Raw genomic sequence first — 25,397 nt, 5'->3', positions numbered from 1 at the left:
TCGATTTCCTGGCGAAGGGGTAGAGAGTGGTCGGTCTCGGCAGCAACCGGGTTTTTTGGGGGGGGGGTTTGGGGATGGTTGGGGGGTTTGGTTTTGCGGCGGTGGGTTTATGATGTTATTTTCTTCTTTCTTGTATTGCTATTTGTTATTATTTATTTTGGGGGGGAGAGTTCTTTTGTGTATGTTTCCTTCTTTATTTTTCTTTTTCCCACTGTAGTCCCTTTCATTTCAGCATGACTCTTCTGCTTTACATCAATAGGCTGTCAAATAGTACTTGTCTTTATGTTCCTACATTTTTTCTGCTTTTTTGTCTATTAATCTCAAATTCCCAGTTTTCCAGATAATGTGTTTGGAAAACACCTGAAGTTATTGACATGCACTTTAATTTGCAGTAAATGTCATTTCCTAGTTTCTGGTCTCCACTTGTGTTTAGTTCACAGGTTATTTGAGTTGATGTCATATCTTCTTCTCTGTGGTGGTACAGCGGTTAGACTGCTGCCTCACCACCAGGGATCTGGGTTCAATTCCGACCTTGGGTGACTGTGGAGTTTGCACGTACTCGCCGTGCCTGTGTGGGTTTCCTCCCACAGTCCAAAGATCTGCAGGTTAGGTGCATTGGCTGTGCTTAATTGCCCCTTAGTGTCCAAAGGTTAGGTGGGATAACGGGAATAGGGTGGTGGAGTGGGCCTAGGTGGGGTGCTCTCTCGGAGGGCCGAATCGCCTCCTTCTGCATTGTAGGGATTCTATGATTCCTTTCTGTGATTTTGGGTGCAACATAAAACTGCACTGGTCATACAGCACAGAAACAGGCCAATTGGCCCCACCAGGCCATGCTGATATTTATGCTCCTGTATTTTCTTATCTAACTCTATCAGTAAAACACTATCCCTTTCTCTCTCATGCCTATCTCGCCTCCTCTTAAATGCTTCTGTACTGTTCACTTCAACCACACCCTGTGGTAGCAAGTTCCACATTCTCAGCACTCTGCAATTAAAGAAGTTTCTTCTGAATTCCCTTGTTAATAACAGCCAGAGTACGGTTACATTGTGTATAGCTCTTGTCAGATTATACGTTGAGCACTGTGATGAGTTTTAATTCCCAAGATTTAAGCGTGAGAATGGGCAAGAGAATGGGCGGATGTTGTGGGTGGAAAGGCCCGGGGACCGCAGTTCAGCCAGCACTCAGCACTCCCGTGTCCCACCCCCACCTCCACCACCCATGGATTCAATGAGACCGCGTGATGGAATGGCCAGTTCGCATGCAGAGTTCACGCAGGTGGACAGTGGAAAGTGCTATCGTGGGTAGGAGTCAGACATTGTCAAATGATGCGGAGCACCAGAGCTCATCCCTGAGCCGCTTGTCCTCATCCTCCATCCCATGGGTCCGACCCACTGTGACTGCCAACCCAGGGTCTACACCCCATAGCGAGGAAGGTAAGAATCATGTGGGGGATAGGGTGTTCATGGGAGTGGTGGGTGCAGGGGTTGCAATGTGATGTCCGTGCCCCTGGCCAGTTCCCTAGTCGGTGAACCTGGAGACGATTAGAGTGTCCTGTGCGCGTTGGCACAGGCGTGCACATTGATTGGCCTCCCGTGCCTGTCCAGGCCCCATGTCCTGCCCATTCTCGCCCTCCCTGCATCTTCCTCGTCGGACGAGGACTGGAGTTCATCCTCGTCCTCCAACACGTCGCACCTCTGCTGCATGATGTTGTGGAGGATGCAGCAGGCCACCATGTGGTAGACCCTCCCAGTGCTATACTGGAGGGCCCCTCCAGAGCCGTTCAGGCACCTGAGCCGCATCTTCAGGATGCTGAAGCACCGCTCGATCACTCTCCTGGTCGCACCTGGGCATCGTTGTAGAGGGTCTCCACGTCAGTCTGTAGACTCCGGTGGATATGTCACACTGTCCCCCTACTCAGTCGGAATCTTCTAATGGCATGCCCGGTTCAGCAGGTCCTCGAATGATAGGCGATGTTGGTACATGTGAGGCCTCATGACGGTGTCTCCTTTGCACCTCCCTCTCCTCCTCGGCCTGTTGGTCTCCCGGCTCTCCATCCTCACTGACCACCTCCTGTTCCTCTGGAGCTGCAGAGTCCTCCTCCTTAAGCAGCTCCAGCTCGTACAGCCTCCGTGCATCCCCCAGGATTGCAGCGACTAGGAGGAAGGCCACCATTACTGTTTGAATTCCAACATCCATTGTCTGCAGGTGGTGAAAGGCAGACATGTTAGCATGTGCGTACCCCTGTGCCCAACCAGGTCCAATGGGCTACATGGTGACCCCGGTTGGCACTGTGGACCGTGTCCCTGCATTTCTGCATCCTGGCCCCGTTGGTGCCTGGCACCATGTGGACCTCTGCCCTTGCCAGCGGTATGCTCTGTGGCCCTGTCTGGCGCCCCCCTGTAGGGGCTACTGTGAGCGTTGCCCTTGGTTGGGCTGCGTAATGCCCGTAGGCACCCATAAGGCTGTTCTCACTCTGCAGAACCACAGGCCAAGTGGGTGGTCAGTGGGGTGTGCAGCAAGATGGCTGCAAGTTGTCAAACCATAAACATATGTTTTGGGCCTGCCCGAAGCTGGAAAGGTTTTGGAGGACTGTTTTCAGCACCATTTTGGGAGTGCTTCATGTAGACGTGGAACCCGGTCCCCTAGAAGTCATATTTGGGGTGTCGGACTGACTGGCGCTGCAGGCGGGTGCGGGGGCAGGTGTCTTAGCCTTCACCTTGCTAATTGCTCGCAGGTGGGTCTTACTGATTTGGAGGTCAGCTTCTCCAACCTGTGCCACGGTGTGGCCGGAGGACCTATTGGAGCTTTTGGCCTTGGAGAAAGTAAAATAAATAAATAATCTTTTATTGTCACAAGTAGGCTTACATTAACACTGCAATGAAGTTACTGTGAAAAGTCCATAGTCGCCACATTCTGGCGCCTATTCGGGTACACAGAGGGAGAATTCAGAATTCTCAGCTGGTACAGGAATTGAACCCGCTCTGCTGGCCTTGTTCTGCATCAAAAACCAGCTGTCTTGCCCACTGGGCTAAACCAGCCCTTTTTGCTCTGTGGGGTGAGTGATGGGTTCTACAATAGTTGGGGTTTGTTCATTTTGTATTTTGGGGAGTTAGTTACCGTTGACGGATGAGGGAGGGGCAGGGGGCTGGGGGGCTTAATGTGATTTTTGGGGGGGGGGGGGGGGTTGTGCTTGTTGTAAATTGTAAAAATGTTGAAAATTTGGGATAAAAATACTTTTTAAAACGAGTATTGGTCTGACAATAAATATGAAGAAGACAAATCTTGTATCATTCGTCCACTTACTCTTAAGACCTCACGATCACTGTCAACAACACACTGCACGGACTTCCGGTGGCGGCTATGAAGGAGTAAGTCACACATTTGGTGGTTCCCACTCTGGTTGGACTTTTGGACCCCCCCCCCCAACATTTTTCCGCTTTTAAACTGTAAATTCGAAGGCTGAGGCAATTGGGCCCAGTTTCCATGTATCGGTGTATGGAGAAAAGAACCAGAAGTGCACGAAAAGGCAGAAATAAAAAGATAAGCAAGAGCTATGCTGAAGCTGCAGCAGGAGACAGCATGGCCGAGGACCGGGCCCCTGGTTTGTCGGCCCAGCGATCAACGGAGCAGTTGATGCAGGTCATCCAGGACAGCTTTGCCAAGCAGAAACGGGACTGCCTGGACCCGATTAAAGAGTCGATTGATCGGCTGGAGCACAGATTGGACGCCCAGGATCGGACGATACAGAAGACTGAGAAGGTGCTGGCTGAGCAGGAGGAGAATCAAACTGCGGTGGAGCTGGAGGTGAGGATGTTGAGGGACCAGCAGAAAAGGCTTCTAGAGAAGGTGGAGGACCTAGAGAATAGGTCCCGTCGGCAGAACTTAAGAATTGTCGTGCTCCCGGAGGGGTCTGAGGGAGCTGATACGTAGCGGTATGTTTGAAAAGCTGCTGGGGAAGGGGACATTCTCCCGACCCTTGGAGGTGGACAGGGCATATAGAGCGCTTGCGAGGAAGCCGCGAACGGGGGACCCTCCGAGGGCAATGGTGGTGAGATTCCACAGGTTCCTGGACAAGGAATGTATTCTTCAGTGGGCCAAGCGAACGCAGGGCTGGAAGTGGGACAACAGTATCCTGCGGGTGCACCAGGTCCTGATTGTGGAGGTGGCCAGGAACAGGGCAGGCTTTAACCAAGTTAAGTCAATCTTCTTCAAGAAACAGGCAAAGTTTTGACTGCTGTATCCGGCTTGTCTCTGGGTCACATATGAGGACCAGCATCATTATTTTGAGTCGCCCGAAGACGCGCTGGACTTCGCGAAAAGAAAAGGACTGGTGGTGGGCTGAGAACTTTCGAACTTTGATGCAACCTGTTGGTTTATATCATTATTTAAAAAAAATTTCTCTTCTGTTTTTGAGTTCTGTTTAAGAAGGGGGGAAAAAGGTTTTTCGTTTCGGGTTTTCTTTTTGGTGAATGTTGGCAATACCTTTTGCTTTGATGTGCAGTTTTGTGGGACGGAGACGTGCTTGTTTGGGTTTCGGTGTTTATCTTTCAGTTGGGCGATTGTGTGGGGATCGTTAGATGGGGAATTTGTTTGTATGAGCGGGAGGAGGGGAGCGAGGTGGGAGACATTTTGGCGCCCGGCGGGGGCCACCAAGCTAGCTGGGTGAGCTAGCTCACGGAAGCGCAGTGGGGGGGTGTGCATACATTTAGTTTATTGTATGGGTTAAGTTTCAGAGTGGTGTTGCTGGGGAGGGGGGGGGTAGTTTTTCTGCTGACGAGGGAGGGACTTCGGTTGAGGGGCAGAGAGGAGGTCGGTGGCGGGGGCGGGCCGGAGGAGGCGCGCCGCATGGGCTGGAGGTGGGCCCAAGAAAGGGGATGGCTGATAGGTGGGGGGGGGGGCATTTTGCCCCCCAACTAGGCTGATCACCTGGAATGTTCGAGGGTTGAATGGGCCGGTTAAGAGGGCATGTGTGTTCGCGCACCTGAGGGGACTGAAGGTGGACGTGGTAATGCTGCAGGAGATGCACCTTAGAGTAGTGGACCAGGTTAGATTGAGGAACGGCTGGGTCAGTCAGGTCTTCCACTCGGGGCTGGACACAAAGACTAGAGGGGTAGCGATCTTGATTAATAAGCGGGTAATATTTGAGGTGGATAGAATAGTTTTGGATGTGGGAGGTCGATATATTATGGTTAGCGGTAAGCTGGAGGGGATGAAGGTAGTGCTGGTTAATGTATATGTGCCAAATTGGGATGACGTGGAATTTATAAAGAGGATGTTGGGGAAGATACCAGACCTGGACTCGCACAGGCTGATCATGGGAGGGGACTTTAATACAGTTATTGATCCCTGCCAGGATCGGTCATGCTCGAAAATGGGCAGCGTGCCAGTAATGGCAAAGGAACTGAAAGGGTTCATGGAGGGGCGGGGGGTGGATCCATGGAGACTTAGGCAGCCGATGGTGAAGGAGTTCTCCTCCTACTCCCAGTATACTCTTGGATCGATTTCTTTATTTTGGTTAGGGCCTTGCTAACAGGGGTGGTGGACACGGGGTACTTGGCGATCACAATCTCGGACCGTACTCCACACTGGGTTGACCTGCAGGTTAGTAAAGATAGCAATCAGCACCCGCAATGGAGGCTAGATGTAGGGCTGTTGGTGGACAAAGTGGTGTGCAAGAGGCTGAGGAAATGCATACAAAATTACCTGCAGGCAAATGATACGGGGGAGATCTCAGCAGCGGTGGTCTGGGAAGCACTGAAGGCAGTGGTAAGAGGAGAGCTGATCTCGATCCGGGCTCACAGGGACAGGACGGACAGGGCAGAGACAGACCAACTGGTTAAAGAGATTCTATAAGTCGACAGGAGGTACTCGGAGACTCCAGAGATAGGGCTTTTAAGGGAGCGGCGGAGGCTACAGCCGGAGTTCGGCTTGTTAACTAACCACAGGGAGGGCAGTGGAACAGCTCAGAAAGGCGAGGGGGGGGGCGGGCGATCTACGAGTATGGTGAGAAGGCTAGCAGGATGCTTGCACAGCAGCTCAGAAAGAGGGAGGCGGCTAGAGAAATAGGGAAAGCTATTGACGGGGATGGGAACTTGGTTGGGGATTCGGCAGGTGTGAGTAAGGCGTTCAAGGATTTCTACAGCAGGCTGTACAGGTCGGAACCCCCTGCGGGGCTGGAGGGGATGAGGCACTTCCTGGAGGGGCTGACTTTCCCGAAGGTGGACGGGGAGCTGGTAGAAGGACTGGGGACCCCGATCAGGCTGGAAGAGATAGTGGAGGGCTTGAAGGCCAAACAGGCGGGTAAGGCCCCGGGACCAGATGGGTATCCACTGGAGTTCTACAAAAAGTTCTCTGCAATATTAGGACCGGTGCTGATGAAGGTGTTTAACGAGGCAAGGGAAAGAGGGGTTCTGCCCCAGACGATGTCACAGGCCACGATTTTGCTTATCCTGAAACGGGATACGAATCCGGAGCTATGTGGCTCCAACAGGCCGATATCCCTGTTGAATGTAGACGCCAAACTGTTGGCCAAATTTTGTCCTCCAGGATTGAGGATTGTGTACTGAACGTCTTTGTGGAGGATCAGACGAGGTTCGTTAAGGGCAGGCAGCTGGTGGCCAATGTAAGAAGGCTGTTCAATGTGATCAGGGCCGGGATTCTCCCCTGCGGGGCGGGGCGTCCCGGCGTAGCTGAGTGGCGCCAACCACTCCGGCGTCGGGCCTCCCCAAAGGTGCGGAATTCTCCGACTGGTGCCACGCCGGCTGGCGCCAAAACCGGCTCCAACGGCCTTTGATGCCCGGCATCGGGGCTGGCTGAAAGGCCTTCGCTGATTCGCGTATGCGCCAGTGCGTCAGCTACCGCTGCGCGGTAGGAGGGTTCTCTTCCGCCTCCTCCATGGTGGAGGCCGTGGCGGCGGCGGAAGAAAAAGAGTGCCCCCACGGTACTGACCCGCCCGCCGATCGGTGGGCCCCGATCGCGGACCTGGTCACCGTGGGGGCACCCCGGGGCCTGATTGCCCCGCGCTCCCCCCCGGGGGCCCGTCGCGCCGCCAATCTCACCGCCCCCAGAGGTGGTTGAAACCACGGCGGCGGGATTGGCCTCTCAGCGGCGGGACTTCGGCCCATCGTGGACCGGAGAATCGCCGCGGGGGCTCGCCGATCGGCACGGTGCGATTCCCCCCCCCCCGCCAATTCCCGGGTGGCGGAGAATTCCGGCCACGGCGGGGGTGGGATTTTCGCCGGCCCCGGGCGATTCTCCGGAAGGTAGGGAGGTGGAGGTAGTGGCCGCAATGGATGCGGAAAAAGCTTTTGACCAGGTTGAGTGGGATTATTTATGGGAGGTTTGTAGCACGATCAATTGCACAAAAGACTCAGATTGGTACAACTGTGGCTTTATTACAGTCAGATGCGTGGCCTCCTACTGCAGCTGGCGAAATGGCTGATCAGGCGGAGGTCACGCATATTTATACGGCTGCCTGTGGGCGAAGCCAGCCGGCAGGGGCTACTGGCGAACCTGTAGTGCAGGTCCTACCGTCAGGGCCGGCTCAAGGCACCGGCAACTCGGGCAACTGCCCGGGGCGCCATGTGCTCGGGGGCGCCAGAGACTCGGGTCCCGCGCATGCGCAGTTGGGACGGTGCCAACCAGCGCATGCGCGGTGACCGCCCGCCCCCAGGGTGGCCCCCAGGCTCGGTCCGCCCCCCCCGCTCAGTCCCCCCCGCCCCACCCTCGGGTCCGCCCCCCCGCCCCGCCCTCGGGTCCGCCCCCCCCGCGTCCGCCCCCCCGCGTGTCCGCCCCCCTCTCGGGTCCGCCGCCCCGCCCTCGGGTCCGCCCCCCCCTCGGGTCCGCCCCCCCACGCCCTCGGGTCCGCCTCCCCCTCTGGTCCCCCCCCCACCCGCGCCCTCGGGTCCGCCCCCCCGCGCCCGCCCCCCCTCGGGTCCGCCCCCCCCTCGGGTCCGCCCCCCCCTCGGCCTCGCCCCCCGCCCCTCCTCGGCCTCACCCCCCCGCCCCTCCTCGGCCTCGCCCCCCCCGCCGCCCCCCCCCCCCCCCCCCCCCCCCCCCCCCCCCCCCCCCCCGCAAGGGCGCCGAAGTTCAGCTTGCCCGGGGCGCCAGCAACCCTAGAGCCAGCGCTGCCTACCGTACATCCCCTAATACGGGTGCACAGTGGTTCACCACATTCATCCCCTGTTAAAAATGAGTCCGGCGGGGGCGGCGTGGAACTATATATAGATTTACAAATAATTTACAGTGGGGAGGTGAAAAAAAAATGTTCATTTTGGTAGTCCGTGACCCGTCAGAGATTAAGTCGGTCCGGTGGTTTGACGGTTCGCTGGGAGCGACCTAACGGTGGCGGCGACGTAACCATGGTGGTGCTGGTGTCGCCGACGTCAGTGCTGGCGGTATTGGTGCTGGCTAGTAGTTGGATGACTCCGGGAGTGTGCCGAAATCTTCCTCGTCCTCTAGCGTGGGCAGGGGAAGAAGGGATGGACCCGTTGGGGCTAATGTTGGGAGCGCCGGGGGAGGGGAGGGTGGCGCGTGGGTGGGGAAGTATGTGGGAGTGGAACCTGAGGGAGTCAGGTCCCTGAGTGAGACCGTATCCTGGCGGCAGGGGAACTCCACATAGGCATACTGGGGGTTGGCGTGGAGCAAGCGTACCCTATCCATCAAGGAGTCTGCCTTGTGGAGTCGGACATGCCTACGTAGAAGGACCGGTCCTGGAGCCAAGTCGGGAGCGACACTCCGGATGTGGACTTCCTGGGGAAGGTAAAAACATGTTCATGGGGTGTGTTATTTGTGGCGGTGCACATTAGAGACCATATGGAGTGTAGTGCATCAGGGAGGACCTGCTGCCAGCGAGAGGCTGGGAGGTTTCTGGACCCTAGGGCCAGCTGGACAGCCCTCCAAACCGTCCCGTTCTCCCTCTCTACCTGCCCGTTTCCCCGGGGGTTGTAGCTGGTTGTCCTGCTGGAGGCAATACCCCTGCTGAGCAGGAACTGATGCAGCTCATCGCTCATGAATGAGGGTCCCCTGCCACTGTGGATGTAGTCGGGGGAAACCGAACAGAGCAAAGATGGTGTTGAGGGCCTTGATGACGGTCGCAGACGTCATATCGGGGCATGGGATGGCGAAGGGGAACCTGGAGAATTTATCAACCACACTGAGGATATATGTGTTGCGGTCGGTGGAGGGGAGGGGCCCTTTGAAATCCACGCTGAGGCGTTCAAAGGGGCAGGACGCTTTCACCAGGCGCGCGCGGTAGAAGTGTGGCTTGCACTCTGCACAGACCTGGCAGTCTGTGGTGACTGTCCGTTCGTCCTCGACGGAGTAGGGCAGATTGCGGGCTTTGACGAGGTGGTACAATCGAGTGACCCCCGGGTTACAAAGGCTGTCGTGCAGGGCCCGGAGTTGGTCTACTTGTGCGCTGGCACATGTACCTCGGGAGAGGGCGTCTGGGGACTCGTTGAGCTTGCTGAGGCAATACAAAATCTCGTAATTATAAGTGGAGAGCTCGATTCTCCACTGCAAGATTTTATCATTTTTGATCTTGCCCCGCTGCATGTTGTTGAACATGAAAGCAACGGACCATTGGTCAGTGAGGAGAGTGAATCTCCTGCCGGCCAGGTAATGCCTCCAATGCCGCACCGCTTCAACGATAGCCTGGGCCTCTTTTTCAATGGATGAGTGCCGAATTTCAGAGGCATGAAGGGTGCGGGAAAAGAATGCCACTGGTCTGCCTGCCTGGTTTAGAGTGGCGGCGAGGGCGACATCTGAAGCGTCACTTTCTACTTGAAAGGGCAGTGTCTCACCTACTGCGTGCATCCCGTCCGTGGTTATGTCTGCTCTAATATTGGCGAATGCATGTTGTGCCTCGGCCGTGAGGGGGACTGAAGCAGCCGCTGGACCTCAGACCTGATGAAGGTCTTGTCCTGGGCGCTGTACCGTCTGCTCCTGGTGGCGACGGGCTTGCAATCCGCAGTTAGATTGGCAAAGAGGGAGGGGGGTCAACCTTGTGGGTCGTGAGGCCGCAAACGGTGAGTGGAGGTGGGGGCCCGCCGAATTTGAGGGTGAGGCTCTGGAGATTACACTGAAAATCCAGACCCAGCAAAAGTGCAGCGCAGAGGTTGGGGAGGACGTAGAGTCGGAAACCGCTGAATTCTACGCCCTGGACAGTGAGATTGACCACACAGAACCCTCTGATCGAGACAGAGTGGGATCCAGAGGCCAGGTAGATCCGTTGGTTGGCGGGGTGGAACACGAGGGAGCAGCGCTTTACCATGTCTGGGTGAATGAAGCTTTCGGTGCTCCTGGAGTCCAGCAGGCAAGAGGTTGCGTGGCCGCTGATTTTCACTGTCGTCGAAGCGGTGGCCAGGTTGTGAGGACGGGACTGGTCCAGTGTCATCGAGGCGAGCTGCGGGTGGTCGTCTGAGGATTCAGATGGGGTGCGTCGGCGACCCGGATCCAGCGCTCCAGTCACTTGGAGGAGACAAAATGGCAGCGTCCGGAGGACCTGTTGGGAACAAATGGCGTCCATGGAGCGCACGTTGTGGGGGCGGGGCAAGATGGCAGTGTCCATGGAGCGCACGTGGACCTGGGGGGAGAAGATGGCGACACCCACTAGTCGCACGTGGCCCCGGGAGGAGAAGATGACGGCGCCCATTGTGCGTTCGGCTGGGGGAGTGGGGCGATTGCGGGCGCGATAGCAGCGACTTGACGGGCCTGGCACACAGCTGCGAAGTGGCCCTTTTTACCGCAGGATTTGCAAGTGGCGGTGCGGGCTGGGCAGCGTTGGCGGGGGTGCTTCTGCTGGCCGCAGAAGTAGCAGCGGGGACCCCCAGGGTGCGTGGCGGGCGGCGCAGGCGTATTGATTAGGAGGGGCCCCAGCCGGGGGGGGGGTCGTTTGCGGGGTCAAGGAAGGGCAGGAGGGGTGGGCCGCACAGTGAGCGGGGTAGGCTTGGACCTTTCAAGGTGCGACCGTCATGGAGAGCGCTAAAATTTTCGTCTCCGTTAGGTCGAGCGTGGCCCCTTCCAGCAGTCGTTTTCGGATGGGGTCCGATGCAATCCCCGTTATGAATGCGTCACGCATGAGGAGATTGGAATAGAACATAGAACAGTATAGCACAGAACAGGCCCTTCGGCCCTCGATGTTGTGCCGAGCAATGATCAGCCTACTCAAACCCACGTATCCACCCTATACCCGTAACCCACCCCCCTCCCCCCTTAACCTTACTTATTTAGGACACTACGGTCAATTTAGCATGGCCAATCCACCTAACCCGCACATCTTTGGACTGTGGGAGGAAACCGGAGCACCCGGAGGAAACCCACGCACACACGGGGAGGACGTACAGACTCCACACAGACAGTGACCCAGCCGGGAATCGAACCTGGGACCCTGGAGCTGTGAAGCATTTATGCTAACCACCATGCTACCGTGCTGCCCCCCATGTTCAGTGGCTGTGACGGCCTGACAGTCATAGTCCCGTACGAGTGGGATAAGAGCCCGCCAGAAGTCTTCGATCGACTCACCAGGTAGTTGTATGCGAGTGGCGAGTACATGCCTTGCGAAGAGTGAGCATAGTTCTCTTTTAGGAGTGTCATTGCTTCCGCGTAACTTGGGGCGTCCTGGATCAACGGGAACACGCTGGAGCTCAACCTGGAGTATAGAACTTGGATCTTCTGAGCTTCCGTCGGCGTGGGGGTCGCAGCGTTGATGTAGGCTGTTCTTGAAAATAGAGAAAAATGTGTCATTTGAAACATGGAAGTCTGGCAATATCTGGTTTGAGAGGGTACAGGGAAAGATCCCACAAAAGTTTCATAGCAGCTTCAAAGAGCAGGGTTGTAAAATGCAGATTCTTGCTCACAAACAGGCTTAGCAAACACACCGGTCTCATGTGGTAAGCTAAAACAATGGCTCACACCTTCATGGAATGTAACTATCTCAGGAAGCATCTGAAAAAGCATGGATGAGAGTTTCAATTGCATTAAGTGACGAATGTTTAAAACAGGCAAGTCTTTCAAGTCATAACCAAGTTAAATTTTAGCATACAGCTAAAAGCAAAGTTTCAATCCTTAATTGAAATAAACTCTCTTAGTAAACAGCTGGAAAGGATGGAAGATGCCCAGTCGAATTTGGTGTCAATTTTAAAGCGTAAAATTCTATGAACATCAGGACAATTAAAAGAAAATTGGAGACGACCTGTCTATGAGAAACATCATTTAAGTCAAAATCAAAGGCAAAGTTATGAGCTGGGGACAATTGGAAAATTAAACGATTCGAAATCACAGAAATAAAAGTTAACTATTGAAATCAAAGCATTTTTTAATCAGATCTGAGAGGAGACGATATGCCCAAAATGAATAATTAGTTGTAGTAAGATGTTTACATCAAAGATACTTTTAAACTACCAAAGTGAAACAAGCCCATTTACAATAAAGTCGTTAAAACTTAATAACTCTCAGAAAGAGAATATAAACCCAGGGAGCAGCAGCAACAAGGACAGAGGACAGAGAACAGCACCAGCAACAGGAGAGAAGGGGAGGAGAACTCAGAGAGAGAGAGAGCACGGTCATGGGAAAGACAAGGCAAGCAGCCGAGTTTAAACAGTTATACATCTAAGGAAGACTAGAATTTAAACAGAAGTCAGAGTCAGCTTAGAGATAGCTAGCAGAGCCAGCACTCACAGCTCGGTGCATGGGAAGAACAGGACACAGCAACCGAGTTCACCAGCGAATACAACTCAAGAAGAGCAGATTTTAAGAAGATCGATTGCCAAGGTGGGCCTGAAGCAACCAGCAGCCAGAAGCAAGATCTTTTTTCCTTTCTGTAAAGAAAGTGTTTGCAGCTTTTAAAAGAAAAAATATAATAATAAAAATAACTTAACCTGAAAAAGTGGTTATTAGCTTACTTCACTTCCTTAATAACGCAGGATCCAGGACATCAATGCTATTAAGGGGTAAGTAGGTAAAATTCTTCGGTGAAGGTATGGGTTATACCGGGGGATAACTTGAAAAGATAGTTTGACCTGAATAGCACCCACAGAAGCCTGCATTGGAGTCAGGGAGTGAGAATCCCTGTTCACCATTTAGAATATCAACCTTTTTTTTGGTATAGGGGGAATTCTAAGAATAGTGGTGAGTTTTAACTTCAAGGCCTCAAAACAAGCCAGCCAGTGATTAAAGTCCTTTCTGGCGTCTGGCGAGTGTGGATCCAGCTGCAGGCGATCTGATTTGATCCTGATGTCCATAATGTAGAAAAATCTGACTGTAATAAATTGATGCACGATCAATTGCACAAAAGACTCAGATTGGTACAACTGTGGCTTTATTACAGTCAGATGTGTGGCCTCCTGCTGCAGCTGGCGAAATGGCTGATCAGGAGGAGGTCATGCATATTTATACGGCTCCTTGTGGGCGGAGCCAGCCAGCTGGGGCTACCGATGAACCTGTAGTGCAGGTCCTACGGTACATCCCGTAATACACATAATACACAGTGGTTCACCACAAGGTTCTGAGGCGGTTCGGATTTAGGAGGGGCTTTATTGACTGGGTGAGGTTGCTGTACAAGGCCCCTGTGGCAAGTGTACGGACGAACGGGGCGACTTTGGACTATTTTAGACTGCACTGGGGGACGAGACAGGAATGCCCCCTCTCCCCACTGCTGTTTGCGCTGGCTACAGAGCCTCTGGCAGTTGCTCTGAGAGCCTCAAGGGGCTGATCAGGGGCGGGGGGGGGGGGGGGGGGGGGGGGGCACAATGTCTCGCCGTATGCAGATGACCTGCTTCTGTATGTTTCAGATCCAATTGAGGGGATGGAAGAAATCATGGGAATTTTAGGGGAATTTGGCGGGTTTTCAAGGTATAAGCTTAATATGGGGAAGAGTGAGATGTTTGCGGTCCAGGCGAGGGGTCAGGAGAGGCAACTGGGGAACTGCCGTTTAGAGTGGTAGGGGACAGTTTCAGGTACCTAGGTATCCAAGTGGCGTGGGATTGAGACCGGTTACATAAATTGAACTTGGCCCGGTTGGTTGATCAGATGAGATGATTTCCGGAAATGGGATGCTCTCCCGTTGTCTCTAGCTGGGAGTCTAAACGGTGAAAATGACGGTCCTACCGAGATTCCTGTTTGTATTTCAATGTCTCCCCATCTTTAGTCTGCGGTCCTTTTTTAAGCAGGTCAATAAATTTATTGTGGGCTTTGTGTGGGGGGGCAAGTCCCCGCGAGTGAGGAGGGTAATGCTGGAGCAGAGTCGGGGAGAGGGAGGACTAGTGCTGCTGAACTTTAGCAATTATTACTGGGCGGCTAACATAGCCATGATTAGGAAGTGGCTGGTGGGGGGGGGGGGGGGGGGGGGGGGGGGGGTCAGCTGCGTGTGGAGGCAGCTTCATGCAAGGGTACACGTTTGGGGGCACTGATAACTGCCATTCCCACCGGCGCGGTACTCCACCAGCCCCGTGGTGGTGGCGGCCCTGAGAGTCTGGGGGCAATGGAGGAGATATGTGGGAGCATCGGTCTGGTCCCCAATCTGCGATAATCACCAGTTTGCCTCTGGGAGTATGGATGGGGGGGTTCCGAATATGGCGGAGATCGAGAGGATGAGGGATTTGTTCATAGAGGGGAGCTTTCCAAGTATGAAAATGAAATGAAAATCACTTATTGTCACAAATAGGCTTCAAATGAAGTTACTGTGAAAAGCCCCTAGTCGCCAATTCCGGTGCCTGTTCGGGGAGGCTGTTACAGGAATTGAACCGTGCTGTTGGTTTGTCTTGGTCTGCTTTCAAAGCCAGCGATTTAGCCCTGTGCTAAACAGCCTCAGTTGAGGTCGCTGAGAGGAGAAGTTTGCATTAGTGGGGGGAAACAAATTTTGATATCTGCAGGTGCGGGACTTTCTGCGTAGACAGGTATCAACATTCCCACTCCTGCCGCTAATTTGGTCTACATGTGACTCAACTCCCTCACTTATATGATTATCTCTTAAGTGCCTTCTGAAGTTGCTACATCAAATCTTTGCACCAGTCAGGTTAAGCCATTCAAGAAGAATATCCACCACCACTTTCACCAGACTTAAAAGGATAGACAATAAATATCGGCCTTGCTATTGATGCACACATCTGAGAATTTGTTTAAAACTGTGGGTCCTCCCACATGTATTTCCTTTCCTGATTTATGTTCCTTATTGAAGTGCAAGCATGTTCCTAAGATGTCACACTGTTTATTTTGCAGGTGCTCGATGACCCTAGTGAGGACCATCTGTACATGGGTATGTTCCAATATGTGTTTCTGTCATACTATGTAATTTGAATCATACATGTGCAGCCTAACCTGGAAATGATAGTGAACAATATTGTCTCCTTTGGTTAATAAATGGTGCACAAACTGGTAAAGTAATAATCAGCATTTTAGTTAGAAATTATGTGCTTATTTGAAATCCGATTCTCCTGTGACACTTTTTTAAATACACTATTTGGCAACTTGAGCTATTTATTATTACATTTTAGAGTGCAATGTCAGCTTGTGACTTTAGTACATATACATTGACAAGTTGACACCACTTTCTCCGAAGATAAAGTTAATTCATGAACTGAATGCTTTTTGTCATCAAATCTTCCTGTGGTATTCTTAACTCTTTATTTTGTGACTGTATGTAGAACAGACAAACGTGAGCAGCTAAAATCTCTTCTTGACAAACACATGGATAGGATGGGTATAGAGGAATACGGCACCAGGAAGTGCTGAGGGTTTTGGCAAAGGTTGGCATCATGACCAGTACAGGCTTGGAGGGCCGAAGGGCCTGTTCCTGTGCTGTATTGTTCTTTATTCTAAAGGTTTCGATAGAGATGTTTCAGTAGTTTAAGAACATTTTTGTAGTTATTGTGCCAATTTACTAGTTGGGATTTAGGATTGGATAGAGTACATTTCATACTACTTGAATTAGTAATCTTTATTGTCACAAGTAGGCTTACATTAACACTGCAATGAAGTTACTGTGAAAAGTCCCAAGTCCCCACATTCCGGCGCCTGTTCAGGTGCACAGATGGATAATTCAGAATGAACAATTTACCGAACAGCTTGGGCGGAATTCTCCACTCCCCACGCGGCGTGGGAGAATCGCGGGAGGGCCTCCCGACATTTTTTATGCCCCCCTGGCGAACGCCGATTCTCCGAGCCCAATGGGCCGAGCGGCCGGCCCTTCACGGGCATTTCACCACGGCAGCAACCACACCTGGTTGCTGCATTCGTGAAACGGGTGCCAGATGCCCGTTTGGGGCATCTAGAGGCCCGATTGACACAGGAGCACCACGACTGTGCTCGGGAGGGGACAGGCCCGCGATCGGTGCCCACCGATTGTCGGGCCAGCATCCAAAACAGATGCATCTTTTAAAAAAATAATAATTTTTATTTAAACTTTTACAGATATAAACATCTCAACTATATTAACAAAACAACCGCGGTAACACCCCAAGCACAACACCCACCCATCTTCAAACGCAACTACAAATAAAAGAAAAAACAAAAGAACACCCTCCAGGCTCGTGCCCACACATGATGCCGCCTCCATCCTCTTCCATGCTGCCCCTTCCTCGTCCATTACCCACTTACGCACCATCGCTGCGTTGGCAGCCCAATAGTACCCACAGAGGTTGGGCAACGCCAGCCCCCCCTATCCCTGCCCCGTTCCAGGAACACTCTTCTTGGAGTCCCATGCGTTCACACAAATCCCGTGATACTCCTGTTGACCCCCCTAAAAAAGGCCTTCGGGATAAGGATGGGGAGGCACTGGAACAGGAACAAAGACCTCGGGAGGACCGTCATCTTAATGGACTGCACCCTCCCCGCCAGTGACAGCGGTAACATATCCCACCTCTTAAACTCCTCCTCCATCTGCTCCACCAACCTTGTGAGATTGAGCTTGTGCAGGGCCCTCCAACTCCCAGCCACCTGGACACCTAGGAACCTGAAGCTCTTCCCTGCTTGCTTCAGTGGGAGCCTACCAATCCCCTCCTCCTGATCCCCCGGATGCACCACAAACAACTCACTCTTGCCCAGGTTCAACTTATGCCCAGAGAAAACCCCGAATTCACTAAGAATCCTCATCACCAGGGGCTGTTTAGCTCACAGGGCTAATCGCTGGCTTTGAAAGCAGTCCAAGGCAAGCCAGCAGCACGGTTCGATTCCCGTAACAGCCTCCCCGAACAGGCGCCGGAATGTGGCGATTAGGGGCTTTTCACAGTAACTTCATTTGAAGCCTACTCGTGACAATAAGCGATTTTCATTTCATTTCATTTTCATCACCTCCGGCATCCCCCCCACCGGGTCCGCCACATACAGCAACAGGTCGTCCGCATAAAGCGACACTCGATGCTCCTCCCCACCCCGCACCAGGCCCCTCCAGTTCCCTGACTCCCTCAACGCCATGGCCAGGGGCTCAATCGCCAACATGAAGAGCAAGGGGGACAGGGGGCACCCCTGTCTCGTCCCCCGGTACAGCCGAAAGTACTCCGACCTCCTCCTATTTGTGGCTGCACTCACCATCGGGGCCTCGTAGAGAAGCCTCACCCACCGGATAAACCCCTACCCAAACCCAAACCTCTCAAACACCTCCCACAGATACTCCCACTCAACCCTATCAAAGGCCTTCTCAGCATCCAATGCCACCACTATCTCTGCCTCTCTGCATCATAATGACATTGAGGAGCCTTTGTACGTTCGTATTCAACTGCCTTCCCTTCACAAACCCCGTCTGTTCCTCATGAATGACCCCGGGCACGCAATCCTCTATTCTAGTGGCCAGGATCTTTGCCAGCAGCTTAGCGTCGGCGTTTAGCAGCGAAATCGGCCTATATGACCCGCACTGCAGAGGGCCCTTGTCCCGCTTCAGGATCAAGGAAATCAGCGCCCGTGATATAGTTGGGGGAAAAGAGCCCCCCCCCCCACCTCGTTAAAGGTCCGGACCAACAGGGGGCCCAACAGGTCCACATACCTTTTATAAAATTCCGCCGGAAACCCGTCCGGCCCCGGCGCCTTCCCCGACTGCATGCTCCCTATCCCTTTGACCACCTCCTCCAGCTCGATCGGCGCCCCCAGTCCCTCCACCTGCTCCTCCTCCACTCTCGGGAATCGCAGTTTGTCCAAGAAGCGCCCCATTCCACCCCCCTCCACCGGGGGTTCCGACCGGTACAGTTCCCCATAGAAGTCCCTGAAGACCCCATTAACATCTACCCCCCCTCCGCACCACCTTCCCAGCTTTATCCGTCACTCCCCCAATCTCCCTGGCCACGTCCCGCTTTCGGAGCTGGTGTGCCAGCATCCTGCTCGCCTTCTCCCCATACTCATACACCGCCCCCTGTGCTTTCCTCCACTGAGCTTCCGCCTTTCTGGTAGTCAATAGGTCGAATCTGGCCTGAAGGCTACGTCTCTCCCCCAGCAATCCCACCTCTGGAGCCTCCGCATATCTCCTATCCACCCTCACCATCTCCCCTATCAGTCTCTCCCTCTCCCTCTGCTCCCCCCTCTCCCTATGGGCTCATCTGGAGATCAATTCCCCTCTAGTCACCGCCTTCAATGCCTCCCAGACCATCCCCACTCGGACCTCCCCATTGTCATTGGCCTCAAGGTACCTCTCGGCCACCTCCTCATCTGCCAGCAGCCCCACCTCCAAGCACCAGAGTGGACGTTGGTCCCTCCCTTCCCCCAGCCCGAGGTCCACCCAGTGCGGGGTATGATCTGAAATGGCAATGGCGGAGTATTCCAGATCCTCCACCCTCGAAACCAACCCCCTGCTCAGGACAAAGAAATCAACCCCCGAGTAGGCCTTATGTACGTGGGAGAAAAACTAGTACTCCCTGGCCCTTGGCCTCGCAAACCTCCAGGGATCCACCCCACCCCATCTGGTCCATAAATCCCCTCAACGCCTTAGCCGCCGCCGGCTTCCTACCCGTCCGGGACTTGGATCGATCCAATGGGGGATCCAGTACCGTGTTGAAGTCCGTCCTCCCCCCCCCCATGATCAGGCCCCCCACCTCCAGGTCCGGAATGCGGCCCAACATACGCCACATAAACCCCGCATCGTCCCAATTTGGAGCGTAAACATTCACCAACACCACCCGCTCCCCCTGCAGCTTACCACTCACCATCACATATCTCCCGCCACTGTCAGCCACCACATTTAACGCCTCAAACGACACCTTCTTCCCAACCAGGATCGCCACCCCCCTACTCTTTTCATCCAGCCCTGAGTGAAATACTTGGCCCACCCATCCCTTCCTCAGCCGAACCTGGTCCACCACTCTCAGGTGTGTCTCCTGGAGCATGGCCACATCCGCCTTCAGGTGCGCAAACACCCGGGCCCGTTTGACCGGTCCATTCAGCCCCCTTACATTCCAGGTTATCAGTCGGATTATCACATTACCAGGCTATCATGCCCCCCTTCCCTGCCGATTAGCCATACCCCATTCCTTGCCCACCACCGGCGAGCGTCCCCCGCTCTGCCAGTACCCCACGGCGGCAACTCCCCCCCCCCCCAGCACTCCCTGCGTCCTCCAGCTCCTTCCTGACCGTTTCAGCAGCAACTCGGCACCCCCCCCCCCCACCCCCACCCAAAAGGCTAGGACCCCTCCTAGCCGCGCCCCTCCCTCCATAGCACTCCCGTGAGCCAGCTAGCTTCTGCTGATCCCGGCGACTCCTGCCCTACCTCCGACTCCTCCCCATGTGGGACTACCCCTCTTCCATCGTGCCCGTCAATGGGTCCTCTTCTCCTCTTCCCCCCCCCCCCCCTCTTGCGCGGGAAAAGAATACAGCCAGAAACGACCCGCACTTCTCAGGCCCGACTCCGCCCCCACCATCTCCCAGCGTGGGAAACCCGCAGAAAGCCCGCGCTATCGAGCTGCCCGGCCCCACCTCCTCGAGGGCAACTCCCATTGTCAGTCCCCCCCACCAGCTCCCCAAACTCCCCGTTTACCCCCCTGCCCGAACCCATCCACCAGACCCCTACAGAAAAACCCATACAGAAAAGACAAATCGACATCACCCCACCCACCCTAAGGCCAACCCACATCTTACATTAAACCAAGCAAATACAAGTACAGTATTATACAGCATCCCCCATCTTAGACCCTCATTTTGAGTCCAATTTCTCGGCCTGCACAAAGGCCCACGCCTCCTTCGGGGATTCAAAATAATGGTGCCGATCCTTATAGGTGACCCACAGACGCGCCGGCTGCAACATGCCGAACTTCACACTCCGTCTGTGGAGCACCGCCTTCGTCCGGTTAAACCCGGCCCTCCGCCTCGCCACCTCCGCACTCCAGTCCTGGAAGATCCGCACTTCCGTGTTCTCCCACTTACTACTCCGCTCCTTCTTGGCCCACCGGAGCACGCACTCACGATCCACGAACCGATGAAACCGCACCAACACCGCCTGCGGCGGCTCGTTCGGCTTGGGCCTCCTAGCCAGAATTCTGTGGGCCCCCTCTAACTCCAGGGGCCCCTGGAAGGACCAAGCCCTCATCAGCGAGTTTAACATAACAACCACATAGGCCGCCAGGTCCAACCCCTCCAGCCCCTCCGTGAGGCCCAGGATGCGCAAATTCTTCCGCCTCCACCGGTTGTCCAGCTCCTCGAACCGCTCCTGCCATCTTTTATGGAGCGCCTCGTGCATCTCCACCTTCCCCGCGACGGCCACGGCCTCATCCTCCCTTTCGAAGGCCTGCTTCTGCAGCTCCCGGATCGCAGCCCCCTGGGCTGTCTGAGTCTCCATCAGCTCCATCAACGACTCCAGCAGCTCCACCTTAAGCTCCTGGAAGCAGCGCAGCAGAGTCGCCTGCTTCACCTGCGCCCACTGCCTCCAGTCCTCCGGGCCTCCGCCGGCCGCCATTTTGTCTTCCTTCCCCTGCTTTTCATGGGGTGCTTTCTCCGTTTTTCTCCTTGCCCCACTCCCGGTTAGGTCCGTAGGGGTCGACTCCTGTCCTCTTCCCATGTCGGGATTTGCCGATATAGCTCCGTTGGGGGCCCTGAAAAGAGCCCCAAAGTCCGTTTTCAGCGGGAGCTGCCGAATGTGTGGCTTAGCTCCGCATTGCCGCCACCAGAAATCCAAAACAGGCGCACTCTTTCCCCTCCGCCACCCGGCAGATCAAGCCGCCACGTCTTGCCGGGCGGCTGAGGAGAAAGCTGCGACCGTTTAAAAGAAAAGTGTCCGCACTGCACATGCTTGCCCGATTATCGGCATTGCACATGCGTGCTAATGATCTGGCACGCATGCGCAGTGCGGCCACATTTTTTTTTAACATGTTTGCGGCCATTTTGAAGGCTGCTTGCAGCCGGCGTTATTAACAGCCGGCTGCTGCGCGCAGATTTGTGTGATTGGGAACACGCGACGGATGGCTCCCGGGTTTGACAATGCCTGCTCTATACCCCTTCTATCCATGTATTTGCCAAGATGCCTGTTGAACACTATTAATGTACTTATGGGCTGAGTGGCCTAATTCTGCTCCCATATCTTATGGTCTTGTATGAATTTCAGTGCTGGTTTGATGCCAGATATGTAGGCTATATGTCCTAATGATTTGTAGATCATATCAAACAGCACTTCACAATATGCAAAGTACTGACTGTATTCAACCAGCCCATGCTTTTAAAACTCCGAACATAGTGCCCAACATGGGAAGTAATTCTGCGATTGACAACACACAATCTTGCCTGTGCTAAGAATTGCAAACAAACATTTTAACCTTTATCTATCAGGCTCACTGGGTAGCTCACTAATGCATGCTAGAGGTTACATATATTCATACACAAGGGCCTATCCTCTGCAAACAGAAAGAACATATCCATGCATTGTGCTTTTTTCAACAAACAAAAGTTTTGGAGACAGCCATTCACTGGAGACAGCTATTCCCAATGGCATTTTCTTGAACAATCAGAGTTGACTTGCCTGGTTTGAATTTAAACAAAAGCTTGCAATTCACTGTTCCTTGGTGCACTCTCCAGGCCAAAGCCAATTATAGTCCACTTGCCAATCAGTCAGCAGCGTCTTCTCACACAATATAAATAGTTGCTCTCTTTGAGATTGATATTCTTGTGAGTTTGACTTCATCAGTGCAAGACAAAAAGCTTCAACAAGATCTTTTTTTTTTCAGCAATACTAAATTAGAAATATTCTAATAACCTGAGCAAGGGATTAATAAAGGATTTAATCTGGGCACAAAAGTATACATTGTGGCAGATTTTACTATGTGTGTGTGTGTATATAATATATATACTTTTAATAGGCTCCTTGAGTGCACCAGTTTAATTGAATATTCTAATTATAAACCTATTCCACGCCAATTATGTTTTTTAAAATTACTTTATCAGAGTTACAGAGCCAGAGTTCAGAGTGTGGACAGGGGCAAACCCCTAATCCAGCTCCTTGCCTGCTCCAAAAAAAACAATTCAAATTTAATCCAATTCATGGTCCCCACAAGAGAGACATGCAAGGTCTAGGCATTACACGTGACCTCACGCTCATCTTAGTCAAAAGGCCGAGAAGCGATGCCAGCGCCGCTCTTGTATTCCACGCCAATTATGTTGGCTAGGATGCACCAGTCTCACAGACACTAAGGAGAAGGAAAAGAGACAGGTACCAGGGAAGCATTTGGTCTCCACTCCATTTGTGCTTGATGTGCACTTTCTGGGTCGTCCACTGGGTGGACAGAAACTTTCACCTTAAACTAAACAAATGTTGATTAGTGGGTGGCACGTAGCACAGTGGATAGCATGGTAACATAGTGGTTAGCACTGTTGTTTCACAACGCCAGGGATCTGGGTTCGATTCCTGGCTTGGGTCACTATGTGCGGAGTTTCCTCCAGGTGCTCCACTTTCCTCCCACATAGTCCCGAAAGATGTGCTTGTTAGGTGAATTGGATATTCTGAATTCTCCCTCTGTGCCCGAACAGGCGCCAAAGTGTGGCGACTAGGGGATTTTCACAGTAACTTCATTGCAGTGTTCATGTAAGCCTACATGTGACATTAATGAATATTATTATATTCACTAGAGTTTAGAAGAATGAAGGAGGGATCTCGTAGAAACCTATGAAATTCTAACAGGACTAGATAAGGTTGATGCAGGAAGAATGTCCCCAATGGTGAGGAAGTCCAGAACTAGGGGTCACAGTATGAGGATACAGGGTAAACCATATAGGACTGAGATGAGGAGAAATTTCTTCACCCCAAAGAACATAGAACTGTACAGCACAGTACAGGCCCTTTGACCCACGATGTTGTGCCGAACTAGTCTGAAACTAAGATCAAATCAACCTACTCCCAATCATTCTGGTGCACTCCATATGCCTATGAGTAGTGAGCCTGTGGAATTCACAAACACAGATAGGAATTGAGGCAAAAATATTGTGTGTTATCAAAAAGGAAATAAAGGGGCAAAAGAGATCAAAGGATATGGGGGGAAAGCAGGAACAGGTTACTGAGTTGGATGATCAGCCATGATCATAATGAATAGCGGAGCAAGCTCAAAGGGCCAAATGGGTTCCTCCTTTTTTCTATGTTTCTAATTAAATGCCATGAAAATGACCCATGAATTGCATCATAATATCTCCCATATCATTTTCAGAGGATTTTGCTAGGTGCACACAAACTAAAAAGCAAACTTAGAAGTGGAAATTGCAGCGTTACCATTTTATCTCAGATGAGTTTTCAAAAAGTATATTGATGGGACAGGGGTGATAATGTTTATATTTCTACCTGACAGCAGCCAGCAGGCCCCAAAATGCAATCCCATTGTCAGAAATGCAATACGTCTTGTGGTATGCATGCACACACAAATGTATATCGTTGTATAAATGTATTTAGTATATCAGTGCACATAACTATCAGTTATAACCTCTGGCCAGCAGGTGGCGTCAGACTACCATCACGTGACTGGAGTGACCCGCCAGTTGATAGTAGGACGGACAACAGGATAGTCGCACTTAGAGTAGCTCCAGGAGAATTCACTGGATTCATTTAGTAACTTTGTCGATATAGGAATCTGTTAGTTATCTTTCCACGTGTTTGCTAATAAATCATCGTTCTGTGTACATCATTACAACGGTGGAATCACAGATCATAATACTTCCCTCTGCTGATTTGGAGCAAGCAGTGAATACCATCTGGTAATCTTGTCTTCTCATTTAAATGAGTTGAAACCAGAAATACATCTGGGTTCTGCAGAGCTCAGGTTGGGGGCTCGTGAAAAGCATGGTCAGTTGGAGGAAGGAAATGTGGCTGTGATTTCTTGGCAAGTGGAAAACATAAGTATTTTATAAAAATGTTACCACAATATTGTTTTCTCATTTTAATGCTCTTATCTAACAAAGGTGCATTAAATATAGTCCCTAGAAGCGTATTGTAATTCTGTTTTTTCTCTTTCAGTTTTTGAACTTGTGAAACAAGGGCAAGTATTTCTTCTTTTCTCCTTTTTTAAACATCTTTTTTCTGCTTGATTGTCCAACCAAGAAGATGGGTATATTATCAGATTCCAGCTAGTGTTCCTCATGAGCCTGCAGCCTCATGGCTGTCTAGAGTGGCTTATGCTGATGCATTCTTCAGTTTTAATCTCTTTCCATTTCAGGAGAATGCATAACCTTTGTTGTACAAGATCTCATTGCACATGGAAATGCATAAAATGGTTACAGCATTGAGGAAGGCTAATTGGCCCTTGAGTGAATGCTGGTTCTCTGCAAGAGCAATTCAGCTAGTCCCATTGACCTCTTTCCCTGTACACCTGAAATGTTTTTTCCTCGGGATGTTTTTTCTCTCAGGTGTTTATCCAATTCCCTTTTAAAAGTCACAGTTGAATCTGCCCCACCACCGCCTCAAGTTGTGTGTTCCAAATCCTAACCACTCGCTATGTAAAAGTTGTTTTCCCCTGTAACCTTTGGTTCTTTTGCTCTGCGTCCCTATCCTTCTGCCAAAAGAAAAAGTTTTTCCCTATCTCCTGTATAGGTTTTGAATACTGCTATTAATTCTCTTCTCAACATAGATATGGCTAAGTGTTGCTAAAGTCAAAAGTATTAGCACTAGTGTAGTATAATATTTTTAGTTCCTTTAATTGTATTGGAAATTGTATAGGAAATACAATTTGTGTTCTTAGTAGAAATATACACTGTAATATATTTTGAAACAACAGCATGGCTCTTCAACCATCTGTGAAAAGTTTGGAAATGGCCTGGGTTATTATCTGATTTCCTTCTCCTCCTTTTCTCCATATGGATCAGTGACTAACGTTTAGTCCCTCCTAGTGGCATTGCACAAATCAAAAATGTGCCATGTCTCCATTTCTTGTAAAACTTGAAGATTATGTATTGTTCTGGAAAATTAGAATGCCAAGGGACTTGAAGTACACCAATTTGTTTTCAATTGCTTCTATATG

General features: G+C 52.1%; 1 protein-coding gene across 6 annotated transcripts in view; it reads left to right on the top strand.

Moving 5' to 3' along the window:
• The window catches only part of LOC119961836 (calcium/calmodulin-dependent protein kinase kinase 2-like), a 131,968-nt gene that overhangs the window by 75,796 nt on the left and 30,775 nt on the right, over window positions 1-25,397 (top strand). For all 6 annotated transcript variants that reach the window (XM_038789252.1, XM_038789242.1, XM_038789222.1 and 3 more), the window contains exons 7-8: window positions 15,217-15,253; window positions 24,398-24,419. In XM_038789252.1, the coding sequence (XP_038645180.1) occupies window positions 15,217-15,253; window positions 24,398-24,419 (59 nt within the window). The remainder of the gene's footprint in view (window positions 1-15,216; window positions 15,254-24,397; window positions 24,420-25,397) is intronic.

The sequence above is a fragment of the Scyliorhinus canicula genome, chromosome 1 (assembly GCF_902713615.1).
Source record: "Scyliorhinus canicula chromosome 1, sScyCan1.1, whole genome shotgun sequence".
NCBI classification, from domain to species: Eukaryota; Metazoa; Chordata; class Chondrichthyes; order Carcharhiniformes; family Scyliorhinidae; genus Scyliorhinus; species Scyliorhinus canicula.
This window is presented reverse-complemented; position numbering and strand designations above follow the sequence as displayed.